Source organism: Cavia porcellus, unplaced genomic scaffold (assembly GCF_034190915.1).
Source record: "Cavia porcellus strain 051 isolate PalLab524CR breed Dunkin Hartley unplaced genomic scaffold, mCavPor4.1 scaffold_16, whole genome shotgun sequence".
In the NCBI taxonomy this organism is placed as follows: domain Eukaryota; kingdom Metazoa; phylum Chordata; class Mammalia; order Rodentia; family Caviidae; genus Cavia; species Cavia porcellus.
The window spans coordinates 8,377,586-8,389,956 of record NW_026947499.1 but is presented as its reverse complement, the minus strand read 5'-3'; the positions used below and the strand labels follow the sequence as shown (position 1 = coordinate 8,389,956).

Sequence of the window (12,371 nt, the reverse complement as noted above, 5' to 3'; positions counted from 1 at the left end):
ACCCATATTGAATTTTTTATCGTAACTATTTTTTATATATATGTACATATACATGTGGTTTCTCTTAGCTTCTCAAAACAGGATGTTTTCATATGCATGTCTGGTTTATCTCACTTATGAATGTGGTCTCAAATTACATCCATTTACCTATAAGTCTCATGTGCCTGCCAAGTGCGAGGTCCCAGTACCAAAAAAAAAAATTAAAAGTTTCATGGACAGCTATTGACCGATGAAAGATGAAAGTGGTCTGTTTGCTAAAAGCATTAGTGAAACTAAATATAATATTTATCTATGAAAACACAGCTGAAGGGAACAATCACTTGGAAAACTGATCAATGGGTGGAACAAGGCTGAGTGTGAGAACATACACCTGTAATCCCAGCACTCAGGAGGCTGAGGCAGGAGGACTGCCATGAGTTCAAGGAAAAACCGGGGCTATACAGGGAGTTTGAGGCCAGCCTAAACTGCAGTGAGACCCAGTCTGAGAGAGGCAGAGAACTGCAGAGTTTCCTCACCTGCCGCCCACTCTCCATTTCTCCCCACACTGTGATAAACCTTTCTCAGTGGAAGGCGGTGGCAGAACACTTTGTTAGGCAAACAGGAGGGAAACTAAAGGTACAAACTCAACAGCCCAGGCTGACTTACAGCAAACCTGAGGGGCCACTCTGGCATCCAGACCTGGCCGGTCTCTCTCCTACAGGTTGTAAAGTCTTCTATAGGGTCGTGAGCATGAAGGGGGGCTGGAAAGGGAAAAGGTCAAAGTGGGACTTTTGATGTGCAGGGTTCTGTGGAAGGAGTCTGTGGCAGCCTGCCAGGGACAGGGCCTGAGCAAGCACAGGGACTGGTGGCTGTCAGGAGCAGGGCTAAAGGATGGTGGGGCTGGGGCGCAGCCCTGCTCCCTCCATGCCCTGACTTTCCATCTTGGCAGGTGAGATGCAGGAGCGAGGAGAAGAGCCCTGTAAGTGAGAGCTGCTCAGCCACACCTTCCCTGCCCCTTTCCTCCCTCAACCTGTAACTCAGGAAGCTGCTCACTTGGTAGCCCGGAAGGGGCCTAGCTTCAAACCCCCAAGGGTCATTTGACCAGGCACGGGTCACATATTTAAGACCCATCACGTATTTAAGCTTTCCCCTTAAGGGTTCAAAAAAGGAGCGTGACACCTTCTCCCAACCACACAGCCTGCACAAGTGTGGACCTTTAAACCACACCTGCGTGGCACAGGCCCAACACTCTGGCAGGCTGAAACAGGAGGATCTCAAGTTTGAGCCCAGGCTGGGCAGCTTAGTAAAATGAAACACCTAAAAGGTTGAGGGTGGTGGGTAGTGAATTGTGCATGAGGACCCTGGGTTTCATCTCCAGTACCAAAGATATATGTGTATTTTAAATGTTCTTTGCAGCTCCTGGTCCTCTTTGGGCCTGTTACGTTACCTCAACATCCCTAACAGCAAGAACACTGCAACCTCTCAGTAAAACATCTGTTGAATGAATGAACAAAATCCCACTTAGGAGTCGCTCCTAGGCCCCCACCCGACCTCGGCCTCGCCCAGGGCTTAAATGGTCCCCAACAGAGGCTACACGCTCCTCACTGGCCCGTCCCCCCAAGATCCCCGGTTCCTTCGCGTCCGCCGGAGGCGGTCAGGGCCCGCGCCCAGCTCGGTTTCAAGCCCGCCCTGCGGCCCGCGCACCGCCTCCTTCCGGGCCCTCCTCCCGCAGGCGGCCGGGCGTCCTGGGCGGGGCTCCGCGCGGCGACCAGGCGGCGGCGGCGGCCGGGCCACAGAGTGCGGGCGGCCGGGCCATGGCGGGCTGCTGCGGCGCGCTGCGGGCCTTCCTGTTCGAGTACGACACGCCGCGCATCGTGCTCATCCGCAGCCGTAAAGTGGGGCTCATGAACCGCGCCGTGCAGCTGCTCATCCTGGCCTACGTCATCGGGTGAGCGCCGCGGGGGTCGCCGGGGCCGCGGGGGGGGGGGGCGGAGGGGGCGTGGTTGAGGGGCGTGGCCAAGCACCTGCGCGTAAAGCAGCTGCTACCCGCCGGGGCTGGCGGCTGACACCTGCAGGCTCCGGGCCGCGGCGCTGCTGTGCGGCGCGTTTCAAGGGCAGAGCCTGGCTGCTCGTTACTTTGCCTCCCAGCTGCTCCCTCGTGGCATTCTGACTGGGGCGAGGGGTGCGGTTTGCCCTAAACGCCGCAATCTTCCCGCTTCACTTCCTATTCTGATGGTTGACTGACAAAACCAAGGCTTGTGATTTCCAGTTGGTTTTCCCTGGGTCTGTGGCTTCCGTCTTTTCCTTTGAAAAGCAGGCTGGGGGGCTGGGGATTTAGCTCAACGGCATAAGCGCCTGCCTTGCAAGCAGACAGTCGTGAGTTCAATTCCCGGTACCGATAAAAAGGAAAAAGTCAAAAAAAAAAAAAAAAAAAAAAAAAAGAAGAAGAAGAAGAAAAAGAAAAGCAGGCTGGGTCGCTGGCGGTGACCCACGATAGCTGAGAGTTCGGGATGCGCGTATGGGACCCTCCCTGCCTTGTGCTTACGGGAGATCTTAACTGAATGCACCCGTTGCGATGCCATACAACCCAGGAGAGGAAGTGGACGTTATCTTTCTGACGGAGCTCACTTTTAATGTTCACCTGGAGCGTCGTGGGTGTCCACAGCTGCTGGTCTGACAGATGGATCAGCTTTCTTGTTTTCCTGAAAGGCCTAGGGTGGTGGTCCGTGAGTTGTACCTTGGAACCATTTCAGGAACCATTTTAGAAACCAGTGACCTCCGGTTCCCATCCCCAGACCTGCTGATTCAGTTGCTATAGAGTATGACCAGCCGCTCGGGTGATTCTGACGTTTAGCTGAGTTGGGGCCCAGTGGCCCCAGTGTTCTGTAAACTTTACCCGATCATGACTCATCGGCAGCATTAGAAGTAACAGGTCTCTCTCCTGGGGAGGGGCTGGAGTGTGTTAGCATTGCCCAGGGGAATTCACATGGTCCAGCATCTGTCAGCCAGGTGGCAGGCAGCAGGTGCAGACAGTGAATGTCCTTTCCAGATGGTGCTCAGGGGCAGAGTGTGATCAGCAGACATGAGGTCCTGGGTTCAATTTCCAGCATTAAAAAACAAAACAAAGCAATCCAGGTACCCAGGATTGGGCGCTGTAAGCTCAGGGGTGAGGCAGTTTGATGGCCGCTTAGCTCACAGTCACAGTGCTGGGCTCTTCAGTCCTGAGTCCAGCTCTGGCTGCTTGACTGACTCGCATCCCTGTGTGGAGCTGCAGCTGTCAGGCAGCTGTTAGCACCTGGCTCTTGTTCTCCTGGGAGGAGTGGTTGACACCCACTCCAGGGACCCTAAGATTCTGGCCTATGGAAAGTGTTGCAGCCTGCATGGTGCCTTATACTGGCCATTGGTCACCCATGGCTGTCACACACTTGAGCTGTTCTACTACAAGCAGAGATACACTCTACCTATAAAATGTACACTAAATTTTGAAGTCATAGTACAAGAAAAGAGTAAAATATCACATCAGTACTTTATTTTTATTTAAAGAGAAAAAAACCAAAACAAAACAGTAAAAGGGTACAAGTAAGACAGAATTTCAAGAAAAAAAATACACAGTAAGAAATCACTAGTTAATAGATTACATATTATCATCTTAGAAATAGTTGTTCAAATTACAAAATTAAAGCATACAAAGTGGACATTCAAACAGAGTACTTTTTTATTGATGACATGTAAGACATTGTGGACAGCCAGGCATGGTGGTGCATGCCTGTAATCCCAGCACTCTGGAGGCTGAGGCAGGAGGACTGTTGCAAGTTTGAAACCAACCTGGGCTACAAAATGAGGCCAAGGCCAGTCTGAACTACATAGCGAGACCTTGTCTCAAAAAGACCAAAAAAAAAAAAAAGATATTGTGCATAAAATATAGCATTAAAATCAATATTCCTGTGTCTATAGTTTTTAGCACAGCTACTAAAAATTGTTAAATTACACATGTGGCTGCCATTATATTTCTACTGGGCTTAAGAATTCCTGTTGGGCTCTAAGGTTCCTAAGTGTGAGGATTTTTTAAACAGTAGTACTTTGTATACATCTTGCTATGATCAAAACTGACTCTAACTAGAATAACACCTGTTATTCCAACACTTGGGAGGCTGAGGCAGGAGGATCACCACAAGTTCAAGGCCAGCTGAGACTACATAGTTCCAGGCCAGACCAGAATCTGTCTTAAAACAAAACAAAACACAAACCCCAGCCTCTTGCATAATTTCCTGATCCAATTAACCCGGGTGAAACTGTGTCTCCTCTCCCATAACAGCAGCCCTTCTTGAAGAGGCTGAACTCCTAATTCCTGGCTCAGCCTATCAGTCACGTGATGAGGAAATCATCACGTGATAATGAATGCAGTGACGCTATTGGTCTTTGCTATAGCAACTCACTGTAACTCCATGGCAGTGTAATAGTGGCCTTCCTGCCCTGAGCGCCTGTGTCAGACTGGAATGAGTCGAAGACTTTACTGTAGCTGAGTTTCCAGAAGCCCTGCAGAAGAGGACTTGGGGAGGGCATCGCCTACCTGGACAGTGAGCTTGGGACTGCCCAGATCAGCAAACCTATAAATAAGCAGCCCAAACCAGCAAATTCCTGAAGTCTGATCTCATAGGAATTCAAAGGAGGAGAGAGGGAATATTTTTGACTCCAGAAATAATAGCTCGTTATTGTTTTCGTTTTGCTTTTGGAGACAGGCAGGCTTTGACTCATTATGTATCCCAGGCTGGCCTTGAACTTGAGATGATCTTCCTGCCTCAGCCTTCTGAGTGCTAGAGTTACAGGCATGCTTCACTGTGCCCAGCTCTGGTAGATGTTAAGGACAGCTCTGATAGGGAGCTGTTTTGATTGTCTCACTGGCCAGATTCATCCTGGCCATCACAAACTGAAACACTGCTCTCAGCATCTAACATTCATCAACTAATTTAATCTGGCAACAATCTCATGCGCTTATCTTTCCCATTTTTTCTTCTTTGTTGTTATTATTGTTTTTGTTTTCCTTTGTTTCTTGAGACAGGGTCTCCCTCTGTAGTGCAGGCTGGCCTCATACTCAAGGCAATCCTCCTGCCTCAGCCTACTGAGTGCTGAGATGACAAGCACCTGCCACCTCATCCAGTGAGATTTTTAATGAATCAGACTGTCATCAGATGGGGTCCTAAGAGGTCCCCCCAAAGAGGAAGTGGGCACCTCACCCAGTGGGGTAGGTTTGTCAGGTTTCATCACAGAAAAGCGTTTCAGGATGTGATGTGAGTGACCTGGGCAGATGAGGCAGAGCTGAAAGCGGCTGTCTATGCACAAAAGAAAGAGGCCCCCACCGGCCTGACGTGCCTTCCTGCATAGCCGCGCCATGTACGAATGCACTGTCCGCCTCCTCCCTGGCCGTGGCAGAGACCCCGAGTCCCGGCAGCCGCTGAGGAGCCCGCTGTGCTCGCAGGTGGGTGTTCCTGTGGGAGAAAGGCTACCAGGAGAAGGACTCTGTGGTCAGCTCCGTTACGACCAAAGCCAAAGGCGTGGCCCAGACCAACACTTCTCAGCTTGGATTCCGGATCTGGGATGTGGCCGATTATGTGATCCCTGCTCAGGTGTGTGCTCCTCGTGACTTCTGCAGTCTCTTTCCCAGCTCTGCCCCCTCGATTCGTGACTGGTGACAACAGCACCAGCTTCCCCCACGCCCAGCCTGGAGCCTGAGCAGGGCAGCCAGATCTCCTGGCTTCCAGTGTAACCTGTCACGCTTAGTGACCATGGCCAGCAGCTCTCAAGTGTCCTTCCCTGGAGGATGTACCTGTCCTCCCCAGGCCCCAGAGGTCAGCAAGCCATATGTCCCAAGTCCTGGGTGAAGTCCAGGTGGACAGCCTTTCTATTTGCTTGCCCATCTTACACCCACAAGGTAAACTTGGCAGCAGCGTGGAACCGGCACAGCTGTTAGAGACCCAGGCCAGGCCCTGTGGAAACGGCACCGATTGCGTCAGCTGCAAGTTAACATTTGGGTCATTTTTGTGTGGTTGGTTGATTTTTTGGGGGTGTAGGTGATCAGATCCAGGTCTCATGCACTCAAAGCAAGTGCTCTACACTGAGCTACACCCTCCAAAGTTGCAGGTTAAACAATGACCTTTTTTGTTTGTTTGTTTATTTATTTATTATTATTTTTTTGGTCTTTTTCCTTTTTATTGGTACCAGGGATCGAACCCATGACTGCCTGCTTCCAAGGCAGGTACTTATGCCACTGAGCTAAATCCCCAGCCCCTGTTTGTTTATTTTTTTGAGACAGGATCTCACTGTGTAGCTCAGGCTGGCCTTGAACTCACAGTGATCCTCCTGCCTCAGCCTCCCAAGTACTGGGATTACAGGCGTGCACCACTACATCCTGCATAACACTGACTCCTTACCTGCGCTGTGTGGCCAAGCCCCCCAAATGCCCCTGCAGACAGCTGATGTGCTCTGCACCTGTGACAGCCAGATTGAGGAAAGTGCCCACTCCTAGTGAGAGGAGAGTGTGACGGTGGGGAGGAGAAGCATCCATGGCGCAGAGCGGGATGCGAAGGTGGCCAGCTGGCAGGGGGAATCCCCTTGGTACAGCCTCACCCCCTCGAGCTCCGGGACTGGCTCCAAGTAAAACTAAGAAGGACCGGCATGTGGCTGGTGGTTTAGTGCCCTTGGATTCAACCCTAATACTTAATTTTGATTAATTAGAATACAACACCTGTGTCCAGTGGAGGTCTCTGCCTTTCACTCCTCATGTCATCGGGTCACATTTAGGCACGTTTTAGGGTCATGCCCAGCCCAGTGCCTTCCAGCCCAGGGACCCAGCAGGCCTCTGTCCCCTCTGTCCCCTTGCAGGAGGAAAACTCACTCTTCATCATGACCAACATGATCATCACCGTGAATCAGACCCAGGGCACCTGCCCCGAGGTAGGTGGTGCCTCGGCCCCGTCCCCAGCCCTCTACCCTGGCGGGACGGGAGGAAATCGTCCTTCTCTTTCCAGATTCCCGATAAGACCACCGTGTGTGAATCTGATGCCAACTGCACAGCGGGCTCCTCAGGCACCCACAGCAATGGTACGAGCCCTGGCGGGCGGGCTGACAGGCGGCTCTGGGCCAGACGGCGCCCCCTGGCGGTCATCGCTGATGCGGGCCTCTCAGGGACGATGAGACCGGGCTGCAGGGCTCAATGGTAGAGCGTAAGACCTTGGAATCAGGTCCCGGCATTAGGGGAAAAAAAAACTCGCCAGGTCCCTAGTGCTCTGCCACCCTGGGTGAAGCTGGTATCAACAGTGAGACGTCAGACGCCTCGGGTGGTGATGCATGCCTGTAATCCTTGCGCTCTGGGAGGCTGAGGCAAGAGGATGGCAAGTTTGAGCACAGCTGGGACAACTCAGTGACTTAGCAAGAACTTGTCCCAAAATAAAATAAAGCCAGGAGAGCTAACTCGGTTGAAGGCCCTGGACTGATCACCAATACTGGAGAAAAAAAAAATGAAGCAGCTCCTAGGACCTCCTCTACATTCACCTCTGTTGTGTGAGCCCCAGGCCTCACTCCAGTCTGTGACTTGGTGTCCCTGGGGTCCTGTGTCGGCAAAGCAGAGATGTGACTGCCAGACAGGTCAGGGTGGTCCCAGTTCCTGGTCAACTAGTGTAGGCTGCAGGGTCGGAGTGGGGCTCACCCACAGGGGTAGAAAAGAGGAGACCCCGTGGACCTGGAACTGCTTCCCCCGCAGGGGTCCAGACTGGAAGATGTGTTCCGTTCAACGGGTCCGTGAAGACCTGCGAGGTGGCGTCCTGGTGCCCTGTGGAAGATGACTCGCGGGTGCCACGGTGAGCCTCGCCAGGACCGCAGTGCGCATGCGTGCCGACCTGTGAGCTTTTGGTAACCACGTTACCATGTTTTTTTTCAGACCTGCTTTTTTAAAGGCTGCCGAAAACTTCACACTCTTGGTAAAGAATAATATCTGGTACCCTAAGTTCAACTTCAGCAAGTGAGTGGCCGAGGGTGCCCCGGGGGACACTCCAGGCTCCCTGGGGAGGCACCACGGCTGACCTCCGCCCGGCTTCCAGGAGGAACATCCTGCCCAACATCTCCACCGCCTACCTCAAGTCCTGCGTGTATGATGCGCACACCGACCCCTTCTGCCCCATCTTCCGGCTGGGCCAAGTGGTGGAGAGCGCGGGCCACAGCTTCCAGGACATGGCCGTGGAGGTAGGCACAGGCCTGGCCGTGGTCACGCGTCCCGGGGCCATCGGGCTATGACGTGAGCCCCACCCTGACCCCGCCTGTCCCACAGGGTGGCATCATGGGCATCCAGGTGAAATGGGACTGCAACCTGGACCGGGCTGCCTCCCTCTGCCTGCCCCGCTACTCCTTCCGGCGACTGGACACGCGGGACGCTGACCACAATGTGTCCCCCGGCTACAATTTCAGGTGGGCAGGGCCTGGCCCCAAGAGGAGTGCGGGGCGATGGTGCCTGGTGATTCCCCCGAGAGCAGCGGGAGTCCTGGCCCAGGGAGGACGCTGCAGGGCTGCTCCAGGGCCTGCCTCCTCACCCTTCCTGCTTCAACAGAGGTGTTGAGCTGGGTGCAGTGGTGCGCACCTGTAATCCCAGCACTGAGGAGGCTGAGGCAGGAGGATCGCAGTGAATTCAAGGCCAGCCTGGACTACATAGCAAGATTTTGTCTCAAAAAAAAACAAACCTTCATCCTTGGTGTCCCTGCCTGCTTTGGGCAAAGCAGAGATGTGACTGACACTCAGGGAACATATCGCTGGTCCTAGCTCCTGAGCAACTAAATCCCAGAACTGGAATCGTTCAAGATTGGCCAGTGTAGGTTTTGGGGTAGGAGGGGGGCTCACCCACTGGAGGATTCAATTCTAGGGCTTTGCATTGAGCTACACTGCAATAAATGCCACCCCCAGCCCTTTTTGTTTTTTTGAGACAAGAACTTACTAAGGGGCTGAATTGTCCAGACTTGGCTCAAATGTATGGTCCTGCCTCAGCCTAACAGTGGGCCGCCACACCCATCTGCCCTCCTGGCTTCTGGTGGTTCTCGGCAGCCCTTGGCTTTGGCACTGTCCCTCCAGTGTCCGCCACTCTCTTCCCTCTTTGCAGCCAGTGTGTGTTTTGTGGTCCTGGGGTTTGCACCCAGGGCCTACTCACAGAGCTGCTCCTGGAAATAGGCCCTACAAGGGACACCTAAGTCAACAGTGCTTCGTGTTGCCCTTGTCTCCTTCTAGCCTTTTTTAAAAAAATCTATTTTGAAAAAAATTTTTATTTTGAGAGAGTATTACTTACTAAATTGCCCACTCTGGGCTCAAACTTGCAATCTTCCTGCCTCAGCCACCCAGACAGCTGGCATGTGCCATCTTGCTGGACTGACAAGTGTCGTCATAAGGTGATATTGGGTTTAAGGGACACCTATTCCGGTACGACCCGGTCTCAGCTAATTATATCTAAAAAAAGCCTCTTCCAAACAAGGTCCCCTTCCAGGGCCTGGGGGGACCTGCGTGGGGGGCCCCTCGGTTCAGGGGAGCTGCAGTCAGCGGTCAGGGCAGCAAATCCTGCAGCTGTACGGGTTTCACTTGCCCTGGCCCTGTGCATGCGCGGGCATTGTGTCCCCCTAGTGGTGATGTGTAGCACTGCAGAAAACTGCTGCAGGCTACTGTGTGCAGCCCCGTCCAGCATTGCTCAGTGTTTGAATTTCTTCCTAGGAATGAAGCTTGTATAGCTCTGTCTCCACCACCTCCCGGTTCTTGTAGAATCCCTGAGCCGCCCCGGGGCCTGAATGGGCTCCCCAGCCAGCGCCCCCTGCCGTGCTTCTCTTTTATGGCTGACTGAAAGACATTTTAGGGGCTGGGGATTTAGCTCAGTGGCACAAGCACCTGCCTGACAAGCATGAGGTCTTGGTACCAAAAGAAAAAAAGAAAGTTCAATGTTGTGCAACTTGCGCACTGAAGAGTAAGATTCTGTAGGTTTTCTTTTTTTTAATAGTACTGGGGATTGAACCCAGAGCCATTGCACCCACCTATACCTCCAACCCTTTTAAAAATTTTTGTTCATTTCTTTATTTTTTCTCTTTTTTTTTTTTGTCTTTTTCCTTTTTATCGGTACCGGGGATCAAACTCACGACCGCCTGCTTGCAAGGCAGGTGCTTATGCCACTGAGCTAAATTCCCAGCCCCTTTTTTCTCTTTTTGAATGAGACAGGGTTTCACTGCGCAGTTCAGGCTGGCCTTGAACTCATTTTGTAGCTCACACTGGCCTCAAACAGTGATCCTCCTGTCTCAGCCTCCTGAGTGCTAAGATTATAGGCATGCACCACCACACCTGGCTGTTAGTTTTTTGAGATACAGTCTTGCTGTTGTTCAGGCTGGCCTTGAACTCACTATGGAATCCAGGCTGTCCTGGAATTTGGTACAATCTTCCTGCCTCAGCCTCCCAGAGAGCTGGGATTACAGGTGTGGACCACCACTCTCGGCTGGATCTGGAGTTTTTAAATTTCATTTTAAAAACAAAAAAGAATCTGGGAGGATTGCAAACTCAAAACCAGCCTGAACTGCATAGTGAGACTCTGTCTCAAAAAAAGAAAACCAAAAGGTCAGACACTGCCGCTGTGAGTTTAATGGCAGGCCCAGTCCACCCCGTGCAGCACTGCTGGCCACACAGCCATGGGCTCCCTGTAGCGCAGGGGCCCCTCTGAGAGGCGGGTGGCGCAGCTGTAGCAGGAGGGACATGCAGCGGCAGAGGTTGGGTTTGAGCCATCTTGCAGGAGACAGCAGGGATGGAGGCGTCTCCCCAGGGGCCCTCGGGATCAGACCCCTGCCCCCGCCTCCCAGGCCCAGGCTGGGTCCTGCCCTAGCTGTCCCTGTCCCTCTCACCCACCGTCCTCTCCCCAGGTTCGCCAAGTACTACAGGGACCTCGCCGGCCAGGAGCAGCGCACGCTCATCAAGGCCTACGGCATCCGCTTCGACGTCATCGTGTTTGGAAAGGTGGCCAGGCCTGTGACCCCGCTGTCCCTCCTCCTGACCCTGCCTTATATCCGATGTCCCCCAGTGGCTCAGAACTTGGTTTTTCTCCTCCTCCCGTTGCCTGCAGGCTGGGAAATTTGACGTCATCCCCACCATGATCAACGTGGGCTCGGGGCTGGCGCTGCTGGGCGTGGTGAGTGGCTGCCCCCCCCCCCCCGCCCCTTCACTTTCCCTTCTGTGAGCCCAGGCCCCTCAGGGGACCCCCTCCCTCTCCAATGAGGACCCCAGAAAGGGCCAGGTGGTCAGCAGGAGCCCAGAGCACTCCGCTCCTTCTTTCTTGCCCTGTGCTGACTGCAGGCGACAGTGCTGTGTGACATCATTGTCCTCTACTGCATGAAGAAGAGGTTCTACTATCGGGAGAAGAAGTACAAGTTCGTCGAAGATTACGAGCAGGTAGGCGCTGCCGTGCTCCTCCTAGCAGGCGGGAGGTCCCGTGGCCCTCATGCCAGGGCAGAGGCTGCTCTGTGCCGGCTGCTGTGTGCTCACCCGTCACCCCGGCAGTCACACGCCACCCTCGGCATCTGTGCCATCTCTAGACCCATAGTTCTTTCACATGGACTCCTGAAAACCTAGTTTTGAGCCAACTGCACTGATGCACACCTATAATCCCAGCTACTCAGGAGGCTGAGACAGGAGGATCCTAGGTTCTAGACCTTTGTTCTGAACAACTTCATGTCTCAAACTAAAATTGAAAAAAAGGTGCCAGGCGTGGTGGCTTACACCTGTAATCCTGGCACTCGTGAGGCTGAGGCAGGAGGATCACTGTAAGCTCGAGGCCAGCCTGGGCTACAAGGTGAGTTTGAGGCCAGCCTGAACTATATAGTGAAACCCTGTCTCAAAAAGATAATAAATAAGTAAGTAAATAAATAAGGTCTTGGCTGAGCTCAGGGCATTTCCCTACCGTGCATGTACCCTGGGTTCCATCCCCAGGACTGGGGGGAAGGGGCAGCTTCGTTTCATTAGTGACATCTTGTATGAGTTACAATAGCAGGCACAGTACTGAAACTCAGCTTCCACAGCGAGAGGGCTGCACTGGGCGGGACCCTGTTGAGGGCACAGAGGGACCGTCCCCAAGTGCTCCCTCTCTGTGCACACACACCTGCTTATCCTTCTTGCAGGGTCTTGCTGGGGACACGGAACAGTGACACTGGTCCACACTGGGCTCCCATGGCCCTGAGGACACACAAGAAAGGAAGGAGAAATGGCGGCTGTGTGGTTCAAGAATGTTCCGGATTTGGGCTCCGTCTCCACAAGGCCTCAGGGTGGCCCAGCAGCTGCTGTGTGGTGTGCAGAGTTGCGTTTACCCCGGCACCATGGCCACGGTGTTGTTAGCTGGG

The 12,371-nt window shown here is 53.2% G+C and overlaps 1 protein-coding gene across 1 annotated transcript; it reads left to right on the top strand.

The window, feature by feature from the left end:
* The first annotated feature begins 1,793 nt into the window (after positions 1 to 1,793).
* Positions 1,794 to 12,179, top strand: P2rx4 (purinergic receptor P2X 4). The gene is given in 12 exon segments (NM_001281791.1): positions 1,794 to 1,927; positions 5,456 to 5,603; positions 6,859 to 6,930; positions 7,005 to 7,077; positions 7,736 to 7,832; positions 7,913 to 7,993; positions 8,073 to 8,214; positions 8,300 to 8,436; positions 10,902 to 10,995; positions 11,102 to 11,167; positions 11,332 to 11,427; positions 12,153 to 12,179. Coding segments are annotated over 12 exon segments (1,167 nt in total).
* Positions 12,180 to 12,371: the final 192 nt, after the last annotated feature.